We start from the raw sequence: 13,693 nt of genomic DNA on the forward strand, positions 1-13,693 counted from the left end.
TTTTAACATGCACTACATAGCACAAAAGCACTTTAACACCAGCATTTGACTGAGTCTGCCTGTAAAGAAGCCCGTAGTCCTCAAGCACTTTCGCTAGGAATATTTTGCTTTACCTTTTTCCCTAGTAGCCCAGATCTCCGAGCTGCAGAGTTCCCTGAACTACCAAGAGCTCAGCACTGCCCACAATCTGACTGCAATAGCCCAACAGAAGAATAAGGATAATTCCCCAAAATGTCTTAAAACAGAAATTTGGCTGTGTTTTTCTCTCAAAGCCATGTGGAGTGTTGACAAACCATGGCCCGGTCTCAAATCCCAGGGCGCAGTCAGCACAAAAGCTGGCTTTGACATGGTGCAACACCCGGGCAGGAGAGTTGAGCTTTAATCCCCAGTATTTGCTGGCTCCTAAGAAACACAGACCAGCTGGGTATCAGGAAGGATCTTTGTGTGGTTTGGAAGCACCTTGTAACCTCTCATAGTGTGCTGGGGCAGGTGCACTCCCCGGTAAACCACAGGGAGGATGGAGAGAAGAAGAGCGAGTGTCCCGAAGGGAAAGGTAGGAAACCCCACTGGTCGTAATTTAAAAGCTAGACACTGGGTGTGAGAGGAGTCAATGGGAAAAACATTGCCTGCAGGAAGCTTAGGAGGTGGGAGAGAAAGGACAAGCAAGGTAGAGCACTTCTACCTCTATAAACCATAGGATGAGGAGGAAATGCCAAATGTGGACAGTGATTTATCTCCGCTGGATCTCCATCTGTCCTTCCAAGGGGTATTGCTAAGGCCAGAGTCAGGACTGTGATTAAATCTGTCACAGTTTGGGCCCTCTCTACTCCCCCGAATAGCAACCAGAGACTCCCAGAATGGAACTTGAAAAGAAGGGGGAGAAAGTCACCTGCTGAAAGATGCAGGTGTGGGGTGACCTCTAGAAGAGGACACCAAGGGTAAGAGAGGAGCTTCCCAGAGGGACTTTCAGCAGTCAGCTCCATCAAAGAAGAACTCATCATCTTCAAACCAGCTTTGCTTTCTCTTACAAGCTCATTTCTTTCAAGATGAATTCTCAGAAGATCAGAGAATGCCTTTTTTGGGTGATACTTTGCCCTTTTGCACTCTCTCATGGCTCATCTAATCTCCTGTCTCACCTACCTCATCCTACTCTCTTTGCCCCTCACACTGTCAGTAATGGTCCTCACACAATTCGATTTTCAGATGTTATTTAAAATTAAAATTAAAGGTTTTTTTACTTCAGTATAGATTACGGCCTGGAGAGAGGGTCACACATACCACATACATACACGTATGTTCCTAAACACCAGGTTCTCCCTGAGGCTTTCCTTACTGATGTGTCTTGGTGTGGTTAAGAGGAGTTCAACACGACAGTCACTGGCTCCCACCATCTGCAGTCCTGCTGCTGCTGACTTACCAAGAACATCCACAGTGGTGATGATCTCGTCCTTGCAGTGCTTTTGGCAGGTTTGGTTATCAGCCAGTCTTCCTGAGTTAAACAGCTTGCATTCAATGCAGTCCCTGCAGAAAGATACATGGAGGGGAAGATTAAGCACCTGTCAGAAACCACAGGAACACAGAGATTCCCCCCTCGGAAAGGGACTCCCTGCATGTTGGTCTGGAGGCTGCACATCTGCACCACAAGGAAAGAGCAACTTCATAGCCAAGCATCTCCATCTCGAGGAGGGATTTATTCTGGGGGTGGATTCAATAAAGGTGCAAAACAGCTGGTAGGTTTGGGGACTGTTTGCCCTTTGGATGTCGGGGAGCTTCACGTCGGCTACTGCAAAATCCATCCTGCCTGAGATCAAGGCAGACATCACTGCTGCTCTGCACCAGCCTGGGGCTGATGCCCAGGGAATTTCCATCACTGCGAGGCAGGCAGGCAGCCCTGTCCTCCTGTCCTCTGCAGCTCGCAGCTCTCTGGGACCAGATGTTTGCAGCTCAGGGTGCAGCGAAACTGGGGCTGCCAGCCTTGCCTGCAGAGCGAGGCAGCACTGGAAAGGAACAGGAACATGAGCCTCCATGAGGACTTGGGCAGCAACACTTGTTGCTTCTCTATCTGGGATGCTCTCACGTTGCTTGGTGCAGGCTCTGAGTGGCAGCAGGCTTGCCTGGGGCTAATCACCCCTGCTGAACCAAGCAGGAGTAATTCCTTAGCTGAAAAGTCTTCCAGGAACCAAAGAGCTGCCCGTCCCACCAGCGAGAAGCCCCTCCTGAACCTCCCCATGAGTACCTTTTAGTGCTACAGACACCTGGGCAGGTGGGACACTTCTCACACATCTCTCCAAAAGCCCCCGGCTCGGTGCACTGACACTTTCCGCAGACGCAGGAGCCCCTGCCGCTGCACATCTGCCCGTTGCTGGAAACACAGCTGTCCGTCTCGGTGGAGCAGTTGCAGTTGTCCCCAATGTAACCAGCGTGGCACTTGCACTCCCCGCAGTGACATTCCCCATGGCCTGAAGGCGAGAGCGAGGAGGAAGCGTCAGTGGCATCCCAAGCTGCCCCTGCACAGGAGGGACCAGCAGCCCAGCAGGCAAAGCTGCTGGACAGACCTTACTTAGCACAGCAACAAACCGATGGCGATGGGAAACACCTAGATATCGACATTTAGCAGTGAAAAATACCTACTCGCAGCTCCTCCAGCTTCCCTCTACAGTTGCTCAAGACAAACAGGCACCTCTCCCTTCCTAGGTAGGACAAGGTGGCCGGGACAGGGGCACAAACCGCCCTTGGGAGGTACCAGCAGTGATCATAGAATCACAGAATCATTAAGGTTGGAAAGGACCTCTAAGATCATGAAGTCCAACCGTCAACCCAATACCACCACGCCCACTAAACCATGTCCTGAAGTGCTATGTCTACACGTTTTTTGAACACTTCCAGTTATAGTGACTCCATCACTTCCCTGGGCAACCAGTTCCAATGTTTCACCACTCTTTCAGTAAAGAAATTTTTCCTAATATCTAATCTAAACCAAACCTCCCCTGGTGCAACTTGAGGCCATTTCCTCCTGTCCTATTGCTAGCTACCTGGGAGAAGAGACCAGCACTGAGGTGGTGACCACAAGGAGAACAGGGCAGCTCCCTTTAAGCAGACACGGCCCACAGCTGGGGAAGGTGACTTCCACCCCAAGTCCCCCTGGGACCCCCACTCAGCATAGCACTGTTGTCCTTCTGCGGGTGGAGGGCAGCAAACTGAGCAGGTCCATGCAAGGAACAACCACCTACTATTGCAGAGCCTAAATAGGATTAGCTGGTAGAAACCACACACTCCAGCCAGGTGTCAAACTCGTTACCCTCTTACTTTCCTCTCTCCAGAGGAGGGTTCCCAAGTATCCCCCTCTTTTCAGGGTGCCCCTTTGTACCCTCCTGGCTCACCCCCATTCAGTGCTTGACACCACCAAGCAAACATTGACACCTGAGAGCACGTTTCAGCAGCACGTTGTCATGAGCCTTTCTTACCCACAGAGTGAACATCTCCCACCTCTGCCTCCTGGTGCCTGGTGCTGCATGACGGGGCTCTGCAGAGCATCACATCTCCCACCTCTGCAGATGGTGAGCCCCATCTCTGTCACTCAGTCCCCTGTGCTTCCGAAGCATCACTCGGCTTCACTTCTGTGCCCACCTGAAGGCCCCAGCTAAGCCACGAGAGCTACGCACCATGTAACACCACGATTTCTACTGCTGCTGGAGTCATAAAAACGAAGGGTTCCTGGGAGTGGCTTTCAAAACACTGCTTCTCAACCCAGACGTGTCTGTCTCAGGCATGGCACAGGGCAGGGAAACACTTTAGGGCACCAGAGGACCTGGATGCTCACTGCGTGAGCCAGGCAAGAGACAGCACAGCCAGACTGCGGCCACTTTTCTGCTCGGTCTTGCTATGGCATTAGATTTTGCTAGCAGACCTGCTGTGCCACTAACTGGGGGGCCCAAGCCAAGCTTCTAGCCTAGCCTTCTCCAGGCCACACCACTCAGCAAGAAGTTTTCTCCTCCTCCATGCTTCCTTGCCTACTGTGGACTCCAAGCTCTGGAGATCAGTATTACTGCTAGGCCCTCAAAATGGTGTAAAAGAGGGGGCTCCTGTGAGGGCTTCTATGTTTACTGGGCTGGCTGGAGTTTTGTACTAATTGATCACTTCTTTCTCCATCTACATTGAGAGAAATGAAGATGGCAATGGAGCAGTGCTTCCTTGCTGGTTTTGAACCCAGGGTTTAGCAGCAAAAAGCCTAGCAGGCCAACCATTTCATAAGGTCTTTCCTATTCTGCTTTTGTAACAGCTTTACCTAAGAAGTACTCCCAAAAACATTAAAACTCCTTAGATAAAAACTGAATCGACAAGCACCACCTCCTGTGTCCAAGCAGGACCTCTGCGTTCCAGCCAGTACCATGAAGGTTGCTGGGACCAGCTGAACCTCCCCCAGCGAGTAACTCAGGGCAGCTCAGAGCAGGGATGAATGAAGAAACCCATCCAGTAAGTTTTCCTCTACTGAAGCATCCCCTTGCAACTATGGGGTTTAGCGACGGGCTGAGAATATCAACAGGCTTCAAGGCTTTCGGTGAGGTTAAGTGGAGTGGCTGGCTGCCCAGCATCTGGTTTCAGCAAGGCATCCATCAGTTCATTGGAAACACTGCTCGAATTCCTGCTTGGTCAGTCCCTAGGAGAAGGGATGCCTTTGAAGGCAGAGTTTATAGAGCTGAAGGGTTTGTATATGAGGCTCATCAGCAACCTAATTACAGCTCAGCCTTCCCGCTGGAAACAGCCTCAAGCGCCTCAGACAAGATAAATTGTAGACACGCTCCTTTCCTCGACACAAACCCGCTGATCTCCCTGCCTCTCCCATTGCTCCAAGACTACCGGAAAGGCTGTGGGTTGTCAGGCTATATTCCTTGCCAAAAGTCACGGGAGCACCTTCTGTTTTACTAGGCGTCTCCTACGTCCCGGCACATCACGAGTCGCCCTCCTACAGCCTCTTCTGCTCTCCCACCGTTTGCTTTGGATCCAGCCTGCAAACTCAAACGTTACTAGATGGAGGAGGTTATGTTTACAAGATCTCTAGAGCTGACCTCCTTCCCTGCCTACATCTGATGGAGATTAAAATTCCCTCACTCTGTTTGCCTTCATGACAGCCTTGCCCTCTCCACAGACACATCCATAGAGGCAGGTTTGGTTTGCCTCTTCCCTACAAAGCTCAGGTTTCCGGCCCGTGGGACACAGCTATGCCCACCACTGCCACTGCTCGGGGTGCAGCTGCAGAGCGAGGACCCCTGCGCCCTCTGCTTCACAAGCAAATCGAACGGGGTGGCCAGCTTTTAGTCACAATTAATTCAGGACATCGGGCTCTGGCACACAGCAAGTTTGGAGTCTCCATGGCAATGCACGCGTCCAGATTAGCTATAAATCCCAGTTTTCTTAAATGGGCACTATTTCAAGGAATCCAAAGCAGCTGGCATTGGGAATCCATGTATATGGCATTTAGTAAACGTGCTCACGTGTGAATTTGAGCTGTGAGGGCCAAGAGAAGCAAGCTGATTGCATTCACACCCCGCCACGGGCCTGACCTGGGTGGGAGCCCCCTCCTTGCTCCCAGGCAGAGGGGCAGCGCCCCTGTATCGTCAGCCTTAGCTCAGTCAGTTAGCTCCTGGGACACCAGAGCCCAGCATAAGGTGCGAATCCATTGGAAATCTGTCTCTGGACCATAGAATGGTTACGTTTTTAAAGCCACCAGCGTATAGGAGGCTAGAAAGATTGTCTATTCCTTCCAGTCTCTGGCATGCTGGGGATGGAGCCTGGAATGACTGTCCTGGGGGAACAGCCATTTCCAAATAATGCATCCTGTTAAACCACTGCGATTGGAAAATTTAAGAAACCGCACCTTCAGGTACATAATTCCATTTATCAAAGGGGATGAAGGAAAAAACCTCTACATGAGGGTGACTAAGTGTTGGGTGTGAGCTTAACATTTGAAAAGATGTTGAAATGTGTTTTCTGCCTCGGCCACACTGGCTCAATACGCAAGAAGTCACTGGCTGAAGCTCACCACGGGAAATATGCCAAGACTGAGAATTTCCATGTCGACCTTTAATGGCAAAGATGTTACAATCTTCACTGCCTGCATCAGCTTGAAAGAGCGGCTGCTCCTGCACGCACCGTAAGCTCCACTTCTGGTGCTCTCCATCCATCCATCTCTCTCTCACACAGCCTGAAGACTGGAGAAACACAGTGAGTGGGATACATTTATTTCTCATATGGATATGACAAGAGTCGTCCCACTTCTCAACGTCCACCTGGAGTGCCAGAGATGGAAATCCACTGTCCTCTTGCCCAGGACACAACCTGAGAGGAGCCCCAAGGCAATGTGGCAGTGAGTCTTTTGGTGATGGTGAACCGGAGCTGAGGTTTGCAGCATGCATGGTGCTACCTCGTACTCGGATTTTGCAGCAAAATGTGATGCATGTTTCCAGTCTCGGCTCTCCTGTGGTCACAGGCAGCACTGATGTGGTTAGGCAATCTCTATGCCATGTAAGATCATGCCTGTGGGAAGCCTTCCACTACTATGTTGATGAGGAACCTGGTTTCACTTCCCAGTTTCATTTCCAAAATGAAAATGTGTCCTCGAGAAGGGTGTGTTTCTGACACCTCTGCACCAGCAGAAGTCTCACAGTGTGGGATGTTACCCTGGACTTTAAGCCCCCGGAACCCTTTGAGTTTGGATGTCCTCTACTAAAGCTGGTTTGCGAAGCCAAAAGATATTATGCTCTCCAAATATAACAAGAGATGTTTTCTCCTGTTCTCATCCTTGAAACAAGACGAGCTTAAATGTTTAAAAGATCCAGATCTAATTGGGAAATGAAACGCTCCCTCTGAATTTGATAACATACTTTCCAGTCAGCTCTTGATCGTCATGGGGGCTAACAAGAAACACGTTGTCCCAGTTTTAGCTGGGACAGAGTTTTTTTTTTAACAGCCAGAAGAGCTCCCTGTTTTGGTTTCACTCAGAGGCTCACTCTGAGAAGAATGTTGATAGCAAGCTGATGTTTGTGGTTGGAAGTGAAACTCCAAGGACTTTTCAGTGTGCGGAGTACAGAAACACGGCAGGATAAGGGGGGAGCATAGCTGGGACAAGGGGGACACGATTCCCCTTGTCATTTGTGTGGAACTTAAGACTGAGGGCCAAACTGGCCAATTAGTATTCCATATCATGCAGCGTCATGCCCAGTATAAAAGCGAGGGTCAGCCGGGAAGAGGGGCTTTTGCGCTTTTGCTCTTTTTGCACTTTTGCTCTTTTGCGCTTGCTGCGCTGTTGCTCTGCTGTTTTTTTTTTTCTTTCTCTCTCTCTCTTTCTCTCCCTCTCTGCCCCTCTCTATTTCGGGGCCTCGCGTTCGTCCGGGATTTGCAGTTTTCGGGACGAGACGGGCTTCGCATACGAGGGGTGGTGAGCACCTACATTGTATTAAATCATCTGTATTAAATCACTCTTATCTCAACCCACGGGTTTCACGTTTATCCTTTAATTCTCTCCCTCATTCCTGGGGGTGGGGGAGGGGGAGTGACCGGCTGTGTGTGGGGCGGTTCAACATAACCCACGACACACGTGTCAGGGGGGCTGCAGAAACACACTGGGAGGGTGTAGCAGAGGGAAGCAATGATTCTGGCGGGGGAGAACAGTCCCCACACTAAGTTTGGACTAGTCTGGGACCCAGGAGGGCAGGAGCCACAGGGTGCACCGCTGCTTGGAGGTATCCTTTTCCCAAGGAGGCCACCAACGTGGACCGAGACCCGCAGCCCAGCTGGGCCCTCTGTCTCTCTCCCTGCCCCAAAATATATCTCTGTCCCACTGCTGTGCCCCGGCTGGGCTGCATGGCTCACTGTCACTCAGGCGGCTATTGGCAGGATGTCCAACCGTCCTCATTTCACCCCGGTTGCCTCTGCCTCTCCCCCTCGGCTGCCCGCCGGAATGACAGCCGCAGACCAGACCCCCTCTGCCCTCACCCCGCCTTGGCAGCCCAACGCCAGCACCACACACCGCAGCTCCGGTCCCTGAGTGGGGTAGTTGCCAGCAAGCAGGAGTTGGGATAGTAGCTTCTGGCAGGAACTTCCAGCCTCTGACCCTGATTTCATGCCAGGCTTCCTGATAGCAGGCTGCACAGTGGGATCCCGTGGTGGCCAGTGGCTGAGCGCTTGGCGGGACAGCCTGCCTGCCCCCCGTGATAACCCAGTTTGCCTTTTCGGAATCGTACCGAGAACTGCTGCTGCACCGAGAGGTCTGAAACTCGATGCACTACAAGTTCTGTCGCTAGCTCTTTTGGATTGAAAGTGTTTTTTCTAGAGCATCCTACTTCTGGGGACTGTAAAATCATGCAAAACCATTAGCTTTCTTTTGAGAGAAATAAAAAAATGATCCCAGCTTTTATGGAGGGCGAGAAAGGGTTTGAAAATGAGCCCCTCCAACACTCCTGGTTTTCCCCACCTTCTAGAAAATTAATTTGATGTGCTAACCATACGAGAAGAAAATAATCCTTGTGATTTTTAAGCCACTTTTTTGGTTTCCGAGCACTCAGGAGGGAAAAGGTCATACTGCATTTTGTTCCCATTAAATCAAGCCACTTATTTTTGTGCCTCTCTGCTCACACCCAGGCTTTGGGTCAGGACCTTCAAAATGCTGTGCCTCTGTCATTTTTGGTTACTTTAATGACCAGTTTGAAAAAAACCTACAAAAACCCCACAGGAAACCCAATTAAGAGAAATAAGTTATGGCAAGCACTTTCCTGAATCCCTGGTGCCATCCATCCAACACGAGGCACTGCTTGAGCATCAGTTTTGCACCAGACCTGGTACAAAAGCAGCAAAATCTCTCAGCAAAATCTCTCAGCAAAAGCACCCGATGTCCGCAAGAGAGGCTCCGAGAATGGCACATTTTGAGTGGGAGGAGGAAGGGCAGCGGAAGAGGCTTTGAACACTTGGAAAATGTAGACTTTTCCATTTGGGAAAGGGCTATGGTAAGACACAGTGCTTGCTTAGGCAAATAAATCATCGACTTCCCCACTAATCTCTTTCCATGACTCAAAGCAGCCGGCACCGCACATCAAGGCGAGGCGAGGCAGCCTGCCCGCAACACAGCTCCAGCTCCCGGCGCCGTCCTGCTGCCAGATGGTCGGCACCGGTGGGAAGTCCAGGAGAGCTCAGGAAATTTTAAATACTGGGGATGGGCATAGGATCCGTTCCGCGGGTCATACTGGGCTGGTAGGGAAAAAAAGGGGTGGCAGGCTGGCAGGAGCATCCCCAACTCCTGGAGCCCACAGAGCCTAACAACCTCCTTGGGAAAAGGAGGTCACTATACAAACACAGACAGACCAACGTCAGGGGTCTAAGGTTTCTGTGTAAACTGAAACGCATCCACTCACGCCAGAACAGCACACCCATGCTCATTTATCCACAACGCAATACTGAAACAACAAAACAAACGCTTCTTACTAGTAAGAAGTAAATAGTGCTTTTCTGTATGTTATTTACACCATGGATCTGTACATCTTCCCATTGCATTAATTTCAACGGATATTTATATCCCAAAGCTTACAGGTTTGGCCAAGAATCAACAAGGCTTTAAATACACCTTCATTGCAATCCTAGCGCTGGCTGAGCTCACCAACCATCAAAAATAGCATCAGAGATGCAGACTAATGAAACCAAAGGCGAAGGAATAAATACACGCTTGAGCTGCTAATTCAGCCTTGGGTACCACGAGCCCCGTTACTGCAGCATCCCCCGCGTTGCAGCACTGCCAATATGAAAAAAACCCTCAGCCTCCCCCACTTTCTCACTCACTTGGGAACTTCTGGGTTAAACGAGAACTGGGCAGGGAAAACAGGGCTTTGGAAACTGCTGTCTCATGAAGGCAGCTGAACGCGATCGGGGCAGGCGGATTTCCTGCGGCAGCCCTGGCCAGCCTTTCCTCATTTTCCTTGTCTCCACTACAGAAGCGGAGCTGAAACACAATCACGAGATAGGGCCGATGATCCACCAGAAAGCCAAAATGGGCAGCGAGGAGTCATTTCCTGAAGGAGATCTAAAGCTGCATTTCTTAAAATAAAGACTTCCATTTTTTTTTTTTTTTTTTTCTCCTTAAAGCAAGCTCAGCACTCCACAAATTTCTTAACTTTTGCATACATTAGTGTCTCAGCCGAGCCTGCTGGATGGAGACCCAGAACTGGGAATTGGAGCTTTCAGGTCCTGCTGCCAACTTCGTATAGGGAGCAACACCAGATGAGGGCTGCTGCCAGACCCTTCCAGAGCTGCAGTGCTCCATCCCGAATGGGGGCAAGCGGGATGGCTGCACCGGTTCCCTTTGAGCCACGGGTCCAAATACCATCCCACCAAACTGGGCACATGCTCATCCTTGGCTTCACCACCCCTTAAGCACCTGACACAGAAGGCACTGCAGAGATGGCGAATAATTCTGATTATTCCTTAAGCCAGATAGAAAGGAGGGGGTGCGTTGGGGTGGAATCCTCTGATTTGTCCCCCTCCTGTGCTACTCTCCAATCTTCTAACTTAGAGAGGGCTCTGTGCCATTGCCCTTCTCTATTGACCTCCATCTCTTCTCATGCAGGCATTTATTGAGTCTCCCATGGGACGCACCAATGCCTCTCCCATTGCAGTGCTCCTCTCTCCAGCCAACTCCCTGGCCCCTAACAGACCAGACCCACTCACAAAACCCCCTCGATGCAGCTCCCCCTATTTATTTCCTTTCTCCCCAAAAAGCCTGACAAAGAAAACTGCTTGACAAAGGCTCTCCCAACCCTGCCCAGATAACACCAACTCCTGTGGGTCCAGAAAGCTCCCCCATTTATATACTTCTTGGCCTATCTCTTTGCTCAGGTCTGCTTATACAACTCTACATTTAACCTTTAGCTTTTGTCACCGTGAAGGCTTTGGAAGATTTAGAAACATGAGGGGACATACGGTGTGCTCACAGCTAGATGAAACCCAGATATAGGGCTTCAGAAAAGCTATAGTGAAGGATGAGCTTTATCTTCCCGCTCTGGTGCCCAAGCAGGCTCCTACTGGCTCCTACTACCTAAAAATGTCCAGATTTGTTCTTAAAACAAAACCTGGCTCCAAAACAAAGCCACACGATCCCAATAGCCTGAACTCCAGGGCCAAATTCTATGGTTCAGACTCATCCTTCAAATGAAAAGCAGGCTAATTCCCATCCTGTTGAAACCCAAATAGGCTGAATGTCCTTCAAGCTGGACCTCGTCAAGAGGAGTGGGCTCTGCAGCAGAGCGAGATTCTTTCTCTGCACAATTCAGTGCTGCAGGAGCCTTGCCCAGTTCTGTGTCTGGATGCAAACACATAATCTGGTGCAAGTTCACCAAAGGTCCATGGTTTTGGAACGGATTTCTCTGTTCCCAAAGAAGCTGGAAGAAGTCAGAATATCATTCAAAATAAGACCAAGAAAAAGAGAAAGAACAAACACACAGTCTGTGCTGCACTTCCCTTTCAGGTCAATGGTTTAAATTCAGTTTTTTAAACCAAATAGAGCAAAATTCATGGGTTGTCTGTGCATGTCAAGAAGAAATGCAGAGACCCAGAATTTCACTCACCTGCTGGCTTGAGGCTTTTATATGCCTCTAAACCCTAAATATAGCACTCATTTCCAAATGCTTATTTCTGCTAATTACTATAATTGGAAGGACCAAATGCAAATGCCAAACTCGGCAGGACATCGGCCGTAAAGGCAGAGCATTTAAGAGAGGTTTTTTTAAGACATTTTCTCTCTTTGGGGACTGAGCAGGCAACGCGCTGTGTTTTCAAAGTTCATCTTGTTTTTCTTTTGGAGCTTTCCACTTTCTGAGACACGAGGTTTCCGGTGGTGGGAGGGGGCAGCTGCAGCAGGACAAGGGTGTTTGGGTATGCGCATGCACCATCAGATGACACCTCTGCTTGTGACCCCCATGCTGTGCTGCTTTAAGAGCAGAGATCCATAGACGGAGCTCTGGCTCCTGTAAAGATGTCAAAGACGTCACTTCTTTATTCTTTAATTCTACCCTGGCATTTAATGCCTCATTAGCATGCATTAACGCTTGCAAAAGGTCTGCTCAAGGACAAGGAGAAACCCCAGTGAAAAGAGGCACAAACAGCAGCGTTCTGTGCGGGCTGGTCCTCCAACGAGCCGCTGCCAGATTTGGGGAGAGCTGCAAGACTTTGATAGCAATGAGAGCCCTGGCACAGGGAAAGGAGGGGTAAGAAAAGACAGCCTTGCCCTTTCGTGCCAGGAATGGAAACTCTGGCAAAACAGTACTTGATCCGCTGGGGAAAGAAAGTCCAACTCAATTGCTGTTCTGGTGTGAATGACCCTTGGCATGAGCATGGCAGGGCAGGCAGGGTATACCTGCTGCCAGAAACACGAAGGAAGACGAAGAATAAACACAGTACTGAGAAGAAACATGAACGGAAACATCATTTGTGTTGCTATGAGAAATTTATGCAAAGATCCTAGAACATCTCGAGCTGGAAGGGACCCATTAGGATCATCGAGTCCAACTCCCAAATAATCATAGAATCATAGAATGGTTAGGGTTGGAAAAGACCTTAAAGATCATCCAGTTCCAGCCCCTCTGTCAGGGGCAGGGACACCTTTCACTACATCAGGTTGCTCAAAACTCCATCCAGCCTGGCCTTGAACACCTCCAGGGATGGGGCATTTACAATTTCTCTGGGCAATCTGTTCCAGTGCTTCTCTATCCTCAGAGTGAAGAATTTCTTCCTTATATCTAACCTAAATCTACCCTCTTTCAGTTTAAATCCGTTGTCCTACCACTACACACCCTTGTAAAAGTCTTCTGTGTACTTGAAGAAATACAGGGGCTATGATTTCTGTGACTACCATGACCTGAAAGATAAATCCCTCAACCTTACACCTTTGATTGTTACACTCTGCCTACCTAAACAACTGTCATTGCATACAGGAGGCCTTACGTATCGATTCCGACTTGATTCTTGCATTATCACACATCCTGCCATATTTCTCCTCAGAGATGCCAAAAACATTTAACACACAACAAGGTAATGGCAATGCCTGGTGGTACAATACCTAATACCGCATTTATTTATTGTGAAAGAAATCTAGAGGTGTGTGCACATCAAGGACGGAGCGTTCTGGCTAAGAACCATCCACCCACACTGAAATGCAGCCACCTCTGACCTGAAACACAGCGGCTGCACCAGGCTTCACGGGAGGTCATTAGCAGAGCAATCGGAGCGGGGAGCCCGGCATTTTCACACGCTGCAGCTATAAGCACTGGAGGTGCTTTTGCAGGTTACAGCCGGTGGATGAGGGTCACCCCGTGCCGTTTGCCCCAGCCCAGTGGCCATTTGAACCCCTTGGGATCTTCACCCTGAAGAGGCATGGAGCAGGATGGGGAGGTGCATGTTCTCTGAGGAGGGTAGCACTTGTCTCAGGATTACAATGGAAAGAGAACAGAAACCAGGTTAAAGGGGAAAAAAATAAATCTGGAGAGGAAGCAGAAGAAAGAGATTGGGGAAGGGTGGAAATGATGCCCTGGGGGAAGTGGTAGGGGGGTTTCAAGAGTCTCTCAGGACTGGAGATGTGAGAAGACACATGCACTGAGTCACCCCCATGCTCCTCCAAAAGGCCACCAAGAATTCGTGTGCCAGGGAAGTTGAATCA

General features: G+C 49.8%; 1 protein-coding gene across 2 annotated transcripts in view; it reads right to left on the reverse strand.

Moving 5' to 3' along the window:
• The window catches only part of ITGB5 (integrin subunit beta 5), a 69,224-nt gene that overhangs the window by 4,919 nt on the left and 50,612 nt on the right, over nucleotides 1–13,693 (reverse strand). For both annotated transcript variants that reach the window (XM_086615427.1, XM_086615428.1), the window contains 2 exons: nucleotides 2,237–2,459; nucleotides 1,418–1,521 (listed from right to left, as the gene is read on the reverse strand). In XM_086615427.1, the coding sequence (XP_086471553.1) occupies nucleotides 1,418–1,521; nucleotides 2,237–2,459 (327 nt within the window). The remainder of the gene's footprint in view (nucleotides 1–1,417; nucleotides 1,522–2,236; nucleotides 2,460–13,693) is intronic.

Source organism: Tauraco erythrolophus, chromosome 8 (assembly GCF_009769465.1).
Source record: "Tauraco erythrolophus isolate bTauEry1 chromosome 8, bTauEry1.pri, whole genome shotgun sequence".
In the NCBI taxonomy this organism is placed as follows: Eukaryota; Metazoa; Chordata; class Aves; order Musophagiformes; family Musophagidae; genus Tauraco; species Tauraco erythrolophus.